The following is a 13,015-nucleotide window of genomic DNA, read 5'->3' on the forward strand; positions in this document are numbered from 1 at the left end:
GTGCCACTAGGCACCTCTGTAAGTGATTTTCTGTAAGCCATTCCAATACTCTCTCTGAATACTTTTGCAGCCCATTTTCCAGTACACTAACCAAATGCAAGCCCGAACTTTCCTTTAGTGCCAGCTTCATACAGCATTCCCTCTATTTAAAATGGGCTGTCTTTCTATATGAAAATAATGTTCCTGGAACCTCTTACCCTGGTATCATTAGCTTTGTTACCAAACCAACTAAAAAGCTACACAGATCATTCTAACTACCAACATTGTATCAATTTGGATGTTCCATTTCGGTGACTTTTATTTAGATGACATTTTTACTGTTTTTAGTTGAAATTAAGTGGATAAGGCCACATTTTATATGTACAAATATATTTCTATATCTTGATCTATTCCTTCTGATATATACATCCTATATCTCTCTTATTATGGCCGTAATACACAGACACCATAATGTAATGAACTGGTCATACAAGAAACTCCGTTACTTACGTTTTACTTTACATATCTGGCCTGCCATTTCCCACCTGTGCGTTTATAACCAAGGCTATAACGATGGAGGAGGAGCATGAACTAAATAAAAGAAAACAGATAAAACTATTAAAACTATAGCTAAGAAGAAAGATATATCTGCCAAGAAGAAAGGTATATAAAGATGGAAAAAGATTCAGCAGAAACTCAAATATATAATATTAGATTTTGGATGTACCCAATTGAAATGAAAAGTAGGAATGTGTATACCAAAGTCAGATATAAATAACCTTTGAATAAACAGCTGTTAAAGGTTATTCATTCACAACTATTCCCTCCACCCACCCCACTCTTTAGGGTATCTGAGAATTTCTTAGTTTTGAAAATAGCTAACACTTATCAAGTCCTTGCTATATGCCAGGCAGTGTTTTAAATGCTTTATACGTATGGACTCAATCATTTTAACAACGCTATGAGTAAAGTGTTACTATTTTGATGTTATTTCATCTCATCTCTTTCAAATGAGGAAATAAGAATTGCAGGGGTTAAATTAGGTGTCCAGGATCACAGAACTCTTAAGAATGAAGCTGGATTTCAAACTCAGACAGCTTGGTTCCAAAGCAATACTACCTCAGAGTAGAAATCATAAGTAAGTTTTCAAACCACAGTTGCAAATACCGTCCATGGTACGCTAAGCATAATGTAATATACACATGAACTTGGTTTTTTTTCCACGTTCAGATTGACAATGCATCATGAACTTGGGATGAGCTAGAAATGGTTTCTTTGAGAACATACACAAATGGATTAATTGAAAGAATAACATGATAAATCCTAACACTATGGGATTGAGAAGAACACAAATAATAGAGAACACTTCAGGATGTTTTCCTGAAACCGCAGAGTGAACAGGGAGAAGCCACTAACTCCTACAACTTTTTTTTTTTTAAGATTTTATTTATTTATTTGACAGACAGAGATCACAAGTAGGCAGAGAGGCAGGCAGAGAGAGAGGAGGAGGCAGGCTCCCTGCTGAGCAGAGAGCCCGATGTGGGGCTCAATTCCAAGACCCTGGGATCATGACCTGAGCCGAAGGCAGAGGCTTTAACCCACTGAACCACCCAGGCGCCCCACTCCTACAACTTTTAACCATACTCTTTTGTCAAAACTAGGAATGCTCTTGCCATCATAGCATCTTCTGCATGTAATGAGAGCAAAGTTTGATTGTACAGGAATAATGCCAGGCTATCTTTTAAGCCTGCCTACAAACTCTCATTTGAAGACTATGGAAAATCCCATGTGCAAACTAGACTTAATTGCGGTCTCATTCAGGAAGTATTTTCAGTTAAAATGTATTTAGTATTCAGCTAAAAGTTCTTTGCACCCCCCCCCCCCGCCTTTTTTTAAGTTCTAAGAAAAATCTTTAAAACGCTTTAGAGCTATTTTTTTGAATATTTAAAAAAATATATTTTAAGCTGAACAGTATGTGCATAACCTTTGATTTCTGTCTTGTCCTTCCAATCTCGGAGATTTTGTGTGCTGTAATGTTATCAGGACTGTCTTGCTTACCAACACTGAAGCGGGTTAAGTACTCAGTTGCGAGTATCTGGTGAAAAACCTTAAATAACTAGATAAACAGCCCAGCTGCCAACCGAAAGTGATCTTACACTTAGGGGGTGAGTGGCCCAGGAAATTTGCTCTTTGTCATTTTGACTTGGGTTTGAAAACGGACCTGGGCTGCATTCCAGCTCAAAGAGCCATTCACTTCCAAAGACTCCTAAATTGTCCCAAGGAGCTCATTTTAGCAGTGGATTATTTGTGTTTGGCCGGGCGTCCTGATAGCAAAAGCTGTCTACTTTGGCAAGCAAAGGCTGTGGCAGGATTTAGAATTACCGTCCCCAGTGTTTTTCTTGATGAGGTTATTTTTCAGAAAAGCACCCCCCCCTTTAAAAAGTGACACTGCATGAGTATTGTGCAGGTGGTTTTCTCGAGCTCAAAAGCTTCCCATGACAGGGTGGCCTGTTTTATGTATCAGAGGCAAATTTTAAACAAGTGAGAACAGCACCAGATTTTCTCCCAAACCAAAGCTTTCTTAATGGCATATTCATCTTTTGCTATACCAGAGGTCACGGTTACTGGTTAGCTAGGGCCAAGTAAGAATTTGGGGTTTTAAATTAAAAAAACAAAAGTGATAAAGAATTTGTGAAAATTTTTCTGTTAGGGAATAGAGAGTGTAGGTACTTGAAAAGTCAATGCCTGTTTATCTACACAACTGTAAATGCCTATTGTCTGACTCTCCCACTAGCCTGTGAGGTCTCCTGGGAAGACACGACTAAGTTTCAGTTACAATCAGTCGGAAGCTGACTAGCATGGTACTTACACAGTGTAGATGTTCAGATGTTAGTGGAAGGCCCAGGTGAGACCATAGCACAGGTTTAAGTCATGCTTCACTCATCGTATTCGAGGGGTCCACAATTACATACACAAGAAGAGCCACAGGACTGAAGGCAGAACATGTTAGAATTTCTACTATATTAAGTTTTACCTCATTTGTATGCCTGTTTAACATGACATTTTGCTATCACAGTATTATACCTGTAAAATTTAAAACAAATAATCAGACATGTATTCAGAGTTCTTGTTCAAGATATTTTTACTGATGGGGATTATGATCAAAATCTTCTGAGTCCTGCTTCACTTCATTACTGCTCCATAATTAGTTTCTCATGGGAGCCAATGGAATTTATTTAATTTGAAATAAAGAAATAAAGAACATAATAGGTAGATTATGAATAGACTTTAGCCATTGAAGGAAAAGGGGAGGAAAAAATTAGTGCTAAGTGCCAGATATTTTATCCTGGTTAATCCTTACAACAACCCTGCAATACAGGTATCTCCATTTTATAGATGATGAAGCAGAAGGAGTCAGGAGGTGCTTCCTGTGCTCTTATTTTCTGGAATAATTTAAACAGAATTGGTATCATTTCTTCCTTATTTGTTAGAAAATATCAGTGAAATCTTCTAGGCCTGTTTGGGAAGATTATCAATTATTGGTTCAATTTTTTAAAATAGATATAGGCCTGTGCAGGTTATCTGTTTCTCCTTGTGTGAATTTTACTAGACTGTATCTTTTAAGGAATTGGTCTATTTCACCTAAGTTATCAAGTTTGTGATCATAGAGTTGTTCATAATATTCCTTTATCATCCTTTTTATATCCATGGAATCAGTCCTGATGGTCCATTTCTCATCTCTGATATTAGTAATCTGTGTCTTCGCTCTTTTTTCTTAGCCTGGCAAGGTGTTTATCAATCTTACTGATCTTTTCAAAGAACTGGCTTTTGGTTTTGTTGATTTTCTTTATTGAATTCATATATTCAGTTTCACTGATTTCTGCTCTGATTTTATTTTCTTCTGCTTACTTTGGATTTAACTTATTCTTTCTCTAGTTCCTAAAGTGAGAATTTAAATTAGTGGTTTCTGCTGTATTTAGTCAGTGCTATAAATTCCCCCCTAGGTACTCCTTTTGTTGCATCCCACAAATTTTGGTAAGTTGTACTTTAATTTTCATGTAGTTTGAAATATTTTTTTTTTCTCTTGTTGCTTCTTCTTTGACCCAAATGTATCTAGAGGTATTTTGTTCAACCTCCAAATATTTGGGGATTTTTCAGCTATCTTTCTGTTACTGATTTCTAGTTTCATTCCATTGTGATCTAAGAGTCTACTTTGTATGATGTATATTCTTTTGAATTTGTTGAGGTGTATTTTATGGCCCCACATGTGGTCTATCATGATGAATGTTCCATGTGACCTGGAGAAGAACATGTCAGCTATTGTTGTCTATAAATGTCAGTTAGAGTTGATTGATAGCTGTTCTTTTCGATTGTGTACCTACTGATTTCCTACCCACTGGATCGGTCAGTTACTTAGAAAGGGGTCTTGAGATCTCTAACTACTACAGTGACTATTTCTGTTGCAGTTCTGTTGGTTTTGCTTCATGTATTTTGATGCTCTGTAGTCACACACATACACATTAAGGAATGTTATGTCTTCTTTGAGAATTGAGCCCTTTATTTTGAAACACCCGTCTTTATCCCTGATATTTCCTTATTCTGAAGTCTATTTTGTCTGGAATTAATATAGTTACTCCAGCGTTCTTTTGGCTAATGTTAGCATGGTATATCTTCTCCATCCCTTTACTTTTAATCTGTTTGTGTCTTTTTCATTTAAAGCAGGTTTCATGGAACCAGCATATAATTGGATCTTGTTTTTTGTCCACAGTTTTTGCCTCTTTACTCATGTATTTAGACTATTCCCATTTAAAGTGATTGTTAATATAGTCGGATTAATGTCTACTCTATTAGCTGTTTTCCATCAGTTACCTTGTTTGGTCTTTTGTTTCTGTTTTGTTTTTGCTTTCCACTCTTCCAGGCTTCTCTAGTTTTATTCAGCATTTTACATGATTCCATTTTCTCTACTCCCTTGGCATATCAATTACACTTATTCAAAAAAAATTTTCTATGTGTTTGCTCTAGACTTTGGAGTACACAAATAACACTCATCAAAGTCCACTTTCAAATAACTCTGTACTGCTTCATAGGTAGTTCATCTACCTTATAACAGATTATTCCAAACCCCACCCCATTCCTTATAGTATTGTAGTCATTCATTTAACTCATCCATAAGCTATAGTCCCTGATTATGTTCTACTTTCTATATTGTACATATTATGTATTATGTATGTATATTATTATTTTTTTGAACAAAATGGCTATCTGAAAGGTAATTAAGAAAAAAATGAAAATAAAAGGCTTTATTTTACCTTCATTTATTTCTTCTATAATGTTCCTCACTTCTTTTCATTTTTTCAGTGTTCTAGGATTCATTGTTTATGCACCACACCCAGTGTTCCATGCAATACATGTCCTCCTTAATACCCACCACCAGGCTCACCCAACTCCCCACCCCTCTCTCCTCTAAAATCCTCAGTTTGTTTCTCAGAGTCCACAGTCTCTCATGCTTCATCTCCCCCTCCATTTTGCCCCAATTCACTTTTCCTTTCCTTCTCCCAATATCCTCCATGTTATTCCTCCACAAGTAAGTGAAACCACATGATAATTGACTCTCTCTGCTTGACTTGTTTCACTCAGCATAATCTCCTCCAGTCCCATCCATGTTGGTACAAAAGTTGGGTATTTATCCTTTCTGATGGCTGTGTAATATTCCATTGTATATGTGGACCACATCTTCTTTATCCATTTGTCTATTGAAGGGCATCTGGCCCTTTCCACAGTTTGGCAACTGTGGCCATTGCTGCTATGAACTTTGGGGTACAGATGGTCCTTCTTTTCACTACATCTGTATCTTTGGGGTAAATACCCAGTAATGTAATGCTTCTCACTTCTAACCTATTTCATTTTCCTTCTCTCTGATAACTTCAAAGTTTTCTTTCTTTAGAAAAGAAATTGTATTTCTTGCACAGGAGGGTGACCCGTGACAAATTTCGTCATTTGTTATTGAAATATTTGTTTGTCTGCAAGTCTTTGTTTCTCCTTTACTTTTGAAGGATAATTTTTCGGATACAGAATTGTAGGTTGGTGATTATTTTCTTTTAACACTTTCTTACTCCACTCTTGCTTGCATGGTTTCTGCAGAGAAGTCCAATGTAATTCTTATCCTTGTTCCTCTATCTGGAAGATAGTTTCTCACCCCACCCTGCTTTGGCTTTTTTCGAGAATTTGAATGCATGGGTGTAAATTTTTGATGTTCTCTGAGCTTTCTGAATCTGGTTTCATGTCTGTCATTAATTTAGGAAAAATTTTAACCATTATTACTTCAAATATTTCTTCTGTTCCTTTTCTTTATGTCTTCTCCTTCTGATATTCCCAGTATGCATAAGTTATACCTAATGTGATTATCTAACAGTTCTTGCATATCTGTTCCATATCTTGCATCTGCTAGTTCATCTTTTTCATTATCTTTTCCTTTTGCATTTCAGTTTTAGAAATTTCTCTGATTCTTTCCTCAGCCATGTCCAGCTCCTACTGAATCCATCAAAGCCATTCTTTATTTCTATTATAGCATTTTTTATTTTTAGTGTTTCCTTGGGTTCTTTTTTAGTTTCTGTCTCTCTGCTTGCTTTACTCTTGTGTTCCTGTGTATTGTCCACCTTTTTACATTAGCACCTTTAGCATATCAGCCATAGTGAAATCCCCGTCTGACAGTTCCAAAATTTCTGCATATCTGAGTCTGTTTCTGATGTTTGGTTTGTCCCTTCAGATTTCAGTTTTTTGGGGTTTGTTGTTGTTTGCCTTTTAGCATGAGTTTTAATTTTTTGTTGGACTCTAGACATGATATATCAAGTGGAAAGAACTAAGGAACATAGGCCTTCAGTGTGAATGTTTATGTTTTCTGCCAAGGAATTAGGCTGTTCACTGTTGACTATAGCTGTGGTGTCAAAGCTAAAATTTTCTTCAGTGTCCTTTTCCTTCTCTCCCTGCTTTTTGGTTTTTTGTTTTGTTTTGTTGAGTGTAAACAGAGACTTTTAAATGGGGTCTCAGACTTGTAGTTATTTTGGCTCTGATCCCTGTGTTATTACACAGGAGCCTAATGATGAGTTGGTAGGTTGTGGGAAGGGGAAATTCCATAGTCCTATGATTAAGTCTCAGTCTTAGTGAGTCTTATTTCTCTTCCTTTGTATCAGTCAGGCTTTGATGACCCCTCAGGCTGGTAAAATAGTTGCACTCAAGACAGGCTTTATTAAGGAGAACAGAGGGCTCAAATGGCTACTTTTTCCCTCCCTCTGCTGGAAGCAAGAGTGAGGTTCACAGTGTGAACCCGGTAGACCTCCTAGTAGTAAAACTCAGGACAGCATGGGAACCCCACTATGATGGGGTGCCTCAGAGTTCTTAACTCTCAAATGGCCCACCCTGAGCCACCAGCAATTTGTCAGTTATGGTTGAAGGTATTCCTGTGATACTTTCTTTGGTGCACTTCTCTTTCTGAGCTTCTGCTCCCAGTAGTTTGTGATCCTTGGTACCTGCCTGTCTCTCCTCTTTTCAAGGCAGAAGTTTGCCCTGTGACCTCAGTTTTCTGAAGGATCTAAGAAGAGTTGGTTTGAAATCTGTTCAGCTTTTCCTGTTGTGATGATGGGAGTAATAACTTCCAAACTCTTTACATATTGGACCAGAAACTAGAGTCCACATGAGTAAACAAGTTCAGGTAGATTCAATACCTCAACCAAGCTGAAAACACTAGTAAGTGGTAGTCCAGGGATTCCCACTTGGTTCTGGGTAGGCTAGAGCTTAGCATGGGGCCCAGCACATGTTTGACAAATGAATCAATAGCTCCAAAGCCAGGCCAGAGCCCTTTCCACTATATAATACCACCATTGTCAAAAGTCAATGATTAGGTGAGGTCTAGGGTATCAGAGAATAAAGAGAATAACCAAATGAAAACTTCCTCAATAAAAAAAAAAAAAAAAAAATTCTTAATGGTATTAGTGAAGGAAACAAAAAATTACTTACATAATAAGGGAAAGAATTACTATAAAGTAAGCCTAATCAGCACCACAATACTTTGGTCAATGTGGACAACTAACTGAAATGTAAGAGGTAAATAAACCTTGGACTACACTATTTCCATTTTTATCAGTTTGGTAAGCTGCTTCTAGAAGGGTGTTCAGAATATGAAAGTGGTTTATAAGACAGATGCAAGGGTGATTTGGAAAGTGAGGCCTTTGGAGGAAGAGCACTCTGTTTCTGGAGAAGCAGCAGCTGAGGGTCCGTTGAATAGGCCTCCAAGCACACGAAGAGCAGGCCCAACCCCGCCATTTGCAGAGCCCAAGGTCAGAGCAATGGAAGCCACATAGTATATGATTGAAAAGTTACAAATCAAGTTAACTGTTAAATAAGTATGTTCTGTCATTCTACCATAATAAAAATATTTTTATGGGGTGCCTGGGTGGCTCAGTGGGTTAAAGCCTCTGCCTTTGGCTCCAGTCATGATCCCAGGGTCCTGGGATTGAGCCCCACATCGGGCTCTCTGCTCAGCAGGGAGCCTGCTTCTTCCTCTCTCTCTCTCTCTGCCTGCCTCTCTGCCTAGTTGTGATCTCAATCTCTGTCAAATAAATAAACAAAATCTTTAAAAAAATTAAAAATTAAAAAAAAAACACTTTTATAACAACATCAAGAACTACTTATAAAATTAAGAATGAAAGTTGGCAAAATATCAAAGATAACAGAATTTACTAATTATTCCCATGACTGGGTTATCTGTTGGTTGGGTGAGTAATAAAATAAAGACACACAAGTTATGCATAATTATGTATTCTATATAATTTCTTTTCTTGTATTTCAGCAGAATCATTAATTTATATTTTTTTAAGTTTTTATTATTTTTAGAATCAAGATTTTAATTATATTATTATATTATCAATAATGATATAAACCAGATTTTAAAAGAAAATTTAAATCTATTTAAAGCATGTACAGTTTGAATACATTTTTAGCAATTGTAAATGAAAGTAAATATAAAAAACAAAAATTTAAGCTTACTTATATATCTAAAGAATGAGTTACTTTAAGTATTCAGAATCATCTGTTATGTCAAAATGAGGAATAAATATAATTAATAAATATCAAAAGTTTAAACTAAGATCATTTAGATAAATTTAACATTTTCATTTACTTTTTTGAAATTTAAATTTTTACATGTGTTTATAAAACAAACTATTCACACTCCTAGGTTTCTGAGTTCATCAAGCGCCTACATTAAAAAAATCACTGCTATGCTTCACACATATACCTAAATTTAATACATTCAAATTTAAGAGAAGTTTGAATTATTTACTGTTACAAAATACTCCTGCTGTGTCAAGGGCAACTGTCGCAAATACGGTATCAGTTCCTGAGTAACTCTGGAATCACAGTTTGGAATAAAAAGAAAACAAGAGTATGGCTGTTTGGTGCCCCAGAAAAATAATGCTCGATTATATGAAGTTCTACTGCATTTATGCTATCCAAGAGGAAGGATTTTATTCAAATTGATTGTTTTTTTTATCTAAGCATCTTTGTCACTTAAATTCATTTCATCCTTGAAAGCAGTGTCTGTTACAGCATAACTGTCCTTCATGTCACTTGGGCTTAGTCACTTTCATTTCACTAACACAGAGCAACAGATGTGAGCTGCTCCCTGGGGCCTGAATAGCATTAGTCATAAAAACAGATACTTAGGGTTCAGAGCTCAGCTGCGCCAGGGTAGAGAGCCAGGTCCCTGGCGGCAGACACATCCGCGTGTTCTTCGGTACCTTTATGTTTTGTGTGTTTGTAATGTACGACCCTCTCTGAAAGAGGTGGGCTCAGGGTGGAGGTCCTTCTTTCCAGGGTTTTCTTAAAGGGGAAAAAGGCAAAAACTGTCCCAAATCATCTCCACTGAGAAAAGACTCCCGTAGGAGGAGACACATACAGTTTTATCTGGTCTGACTGTTATTTGCAATATTCACTGTTGATTTAGTACTTTACTTCTTTAATTTATTTGCCTTCTTCACATGCATGAAGGGCATTTTTATCCTCAATCAGATGCTGCTTCTCTGGTTACTGAGTAAAAGAGTGATTTTCCTTCTAAACACCTGTAACATTCCTTTGAATCAGTGCTGTGGTACTTGGCACGGTATATCACCTTTCCTGTTTGATTCATTCGGTCAACAAATGTTTATTTATTTTTTAAAGATTTTAATTGTTTATTTGACAAAGACACAGCGAGAGAGGGAATACAAGTAGTGGGAGTGGGAGAGGGAGAGGCAGGATTCCCACTGAGCAGGGAGCCCTATGCGGGGCTCTGTCCCAGGTCTCTGGGATCATGATCTGAGCTGAAGGCAGACGCTTAACGACTGAGTTACCCAGGTGCCCCAACAAATGTTTATTTTTTACAGAACAAAGCATCTACTTCTATGAAGCTTATGCTGTCATGTGGGACACAAGATAAATAAATATGTAATATCGAGGAAAGGTAATTAAGAAAATAGAGGCCAGTTGAGGTGATAGAAAGTTTCAGGAGTGCTGTTTTGTATATACAGATAGTCTGGGAGGGCCCCTTTGAACAGAAATGCAATAAAAGGAGGGAATGAGCCATGGAAATAAGTGGAGAAGAGGCTGTCTGGATGGAGGCATCTGTAAGTATAAAGACAGAGAGGAAATGTGTCCAAGTAAACAGAAGTGTTGCTAAAGAAGACTGAATGAGGGGAAATGTAGAGGAAGATAAGCCACATCAGAAAGGACCCCAAAGCACAGCTATGTGGGGGCCTTATAGGTCAAGATAAAAAGTACAGATGTGTGAGTTCCTTGAAGACAGGTAAGTGCATCTAGCCTTTGCATCGCTCAGAGATTTTTAATAGTGCTACCCATAGCTATGGTAAGCTATGTGTCTGAGGAAGCTTTGGTCCTTCTGGCTTTCAGCTGATAAAAATTAACTGCCAATTTTGTCTTATTTGAAGATATGGTGGGAAACTTGAAGTGCAGTTAAGTATCTGTCTAGGAATTTAATATAATATAAATCATAGTGAAATAATAATAGCAATACAAAGTCAATAAGATCTCCGTGGTAATCTTTGATCTTTTTCTTCCCAGGATTTCCAAACTGTATTACCATCATTTGATCTCTTCTCAAAGTACGGAAAATTATATTCAAAAGCTGGACAAATTATCTAAAGGTATGCATTTTTGATAAGAAGGACTTCAAAAAGTATGTTAAAAACATTTTAAAAATCAAGATTGACTTTAATTCTCAAGCATTTTAAAAACCATGATATAATGTTTATATATCATATGGCTCCATTTTTCACTCTAATTTAGTGGTTTTTAACATTCAAAAATTACGGATTTTATTTTTCAAAGCTTTTCTCCAAAGAAAACTCAAAATATATTAATAAAATTGACAAAAATCTGAAGTAGCCTTTTTCTTTAAGTTAATTAATACAATAAAATCGTTTTACACAACTCAGTGAAAAGATATTGGTAGTGTCCAAAAGCTAAAATAGTTTAAAATACTATTTCAGTATGTGGGTTATTTGAAGTATGAGTTGTCTTTAGGGGATTCCAAATACAGAGTGTCTAGGATCTCTGATTATCAGAGTTAACAGTATAGAGAAGAACAGAGATACCCACATACACTTCAAGATCACAGAAAGAGCTCTCAGTGAAAACCATTTAATTGTTGAGGAGTCATGGAATAGGAAGTGATTAAAATCAAAGTAAGACTAATTAGGTGCTCTGGCACTTTCAGCCTAATGTGAAGGAGGTGTTAGATGAAGACAGCAAAGATCGCTGTAGTTGAAGGAAAAGAGACAGGAATGCGAAATCCCGCTGGATGGAATTCCAGGTGTCTGGCACCGAGAAGCGAGGTGAAAGCGCTGGCTCCTGCGTTGGAAGGAGCACAGAGTAGATTCAAGCAGCTTATGTTTGTTCTGTAGATTTAGTTTTGTATCACTTTCCCCCACTTACAGCTTTGGAGGCTTCAACTCAAAAATTAGTGTGTTTAATGTAGATAGTAGTATCTACCTCTTAACTACTCCAAAGGAATGTAGGAAGGGAAATATGAAATATTCTGAGCTAATAGAAAAACATAGTGTCAAGCAGAATTGTGGTTTCAAAGGTTTATAAAGTACCATTGCATATGGGAACATTTATCTAGTATTTGCGATTCACAGTATGTCATAGTGGAAATAAAATTTTTCATATTTGTGTATGACTTCAGATGTTAGTTCAGAAATACAGCCTGGAAGAAATCAGAGAGGGAGACAAACCATGAGAGACTCTGGACTCCGGGAAACACACTGAGGGTTACAGAGGGGAGGCGGGTGAGGGGGGGAAAGGGTAGCCTGGTGATGGGTATTAATAGGGCATGTTTTGTGATGAGCACTGGGTGTTATATGCAACTAATGAATCATTGAACACTGCATCAGAAACTAATGATTAGTATATGTTGGCTAACTGAACATAATAAAAAGAAAAGATACAGTCTGTTTATAATGGGGAAAGGTTGAGAACAATATGAATACTCAGAATATGGTAAGTTAAATAAGACATTAATACAAAACTATGAAGACATTAAAAATGTTAACAAAGATCTTTACCTATTAATTTGAAAAATGCCTGTATTTCTAAGAAAAGAAGGCTGAATTCAAAAGGTTGTGTAATATGACTCCTTTAAAAAAGGGGTGCGTGTGTGTGCGTGTGTGTGTATACACATACATATATAATGTGTATATATGTATAAAAACACACTTCAATGTGCTTTCTTGTATATTATATGTATATGTATACATTCTTATAGGGCAAAATGTTAATGATAGTTATCTCTAGCTAGTGAGATTATGATTGCCTTCCCTTTTTGGGTGATACTTCTTTGTAGTCTCATTTTATAAAATTTGTATCTAATCAGACAAAAACAAAGTGTTAAAACAAAATACTCCAATAGGGACTACTTGCTCTTGTCTACCAATTACAGAAACATCTTGACTTTATTCTATTCAATCATAATAATTTAGAGACA

General features: G+C 36.4%; 1 protein-coding gene across 1 annotated transcript in view; it reads left to right on the forward strand.

The window, feature by feature from the left end:
* LOC111151113 (spermatogenesis associated 17) overlaps positions 1-13,015 on the forward strand; it is a 182,653-nt gene that overhangs the window by 167,317 nt on the left and 2,321 nt on the right. Inside the window, exon 10 of the mRNA XM_022508896.1 lies at positions 11,092-11,174. Coding sequence (XP_022364604.1) covers positions 11,092-11,172 — 81 coding nt within the window. The 3' untranslated portion in view covers positions 11,173-11,174. The remainder of the gene's footprint in view (positions 1-11,091; positions 11,175-13,015) is intronic.

Source organism: Enhydra lutris, unplaced genomic scaffold (assembly GCF_002288905.1).
Source record: "Enhydra lutris kenyoni isolate GAN:26980312 unplaced genomic scaffold, ASM228890v2 scaffoldscaffold25, whole genome shotgun sequence".
In the NCBI taxonomy this organism is placed as follows: domain Eukaryota; kingdom Metazoa; phylum Chordata; class Mammalia; order Carnivora; family Mustelidae; genus Enhydra; species Enhydra lutris.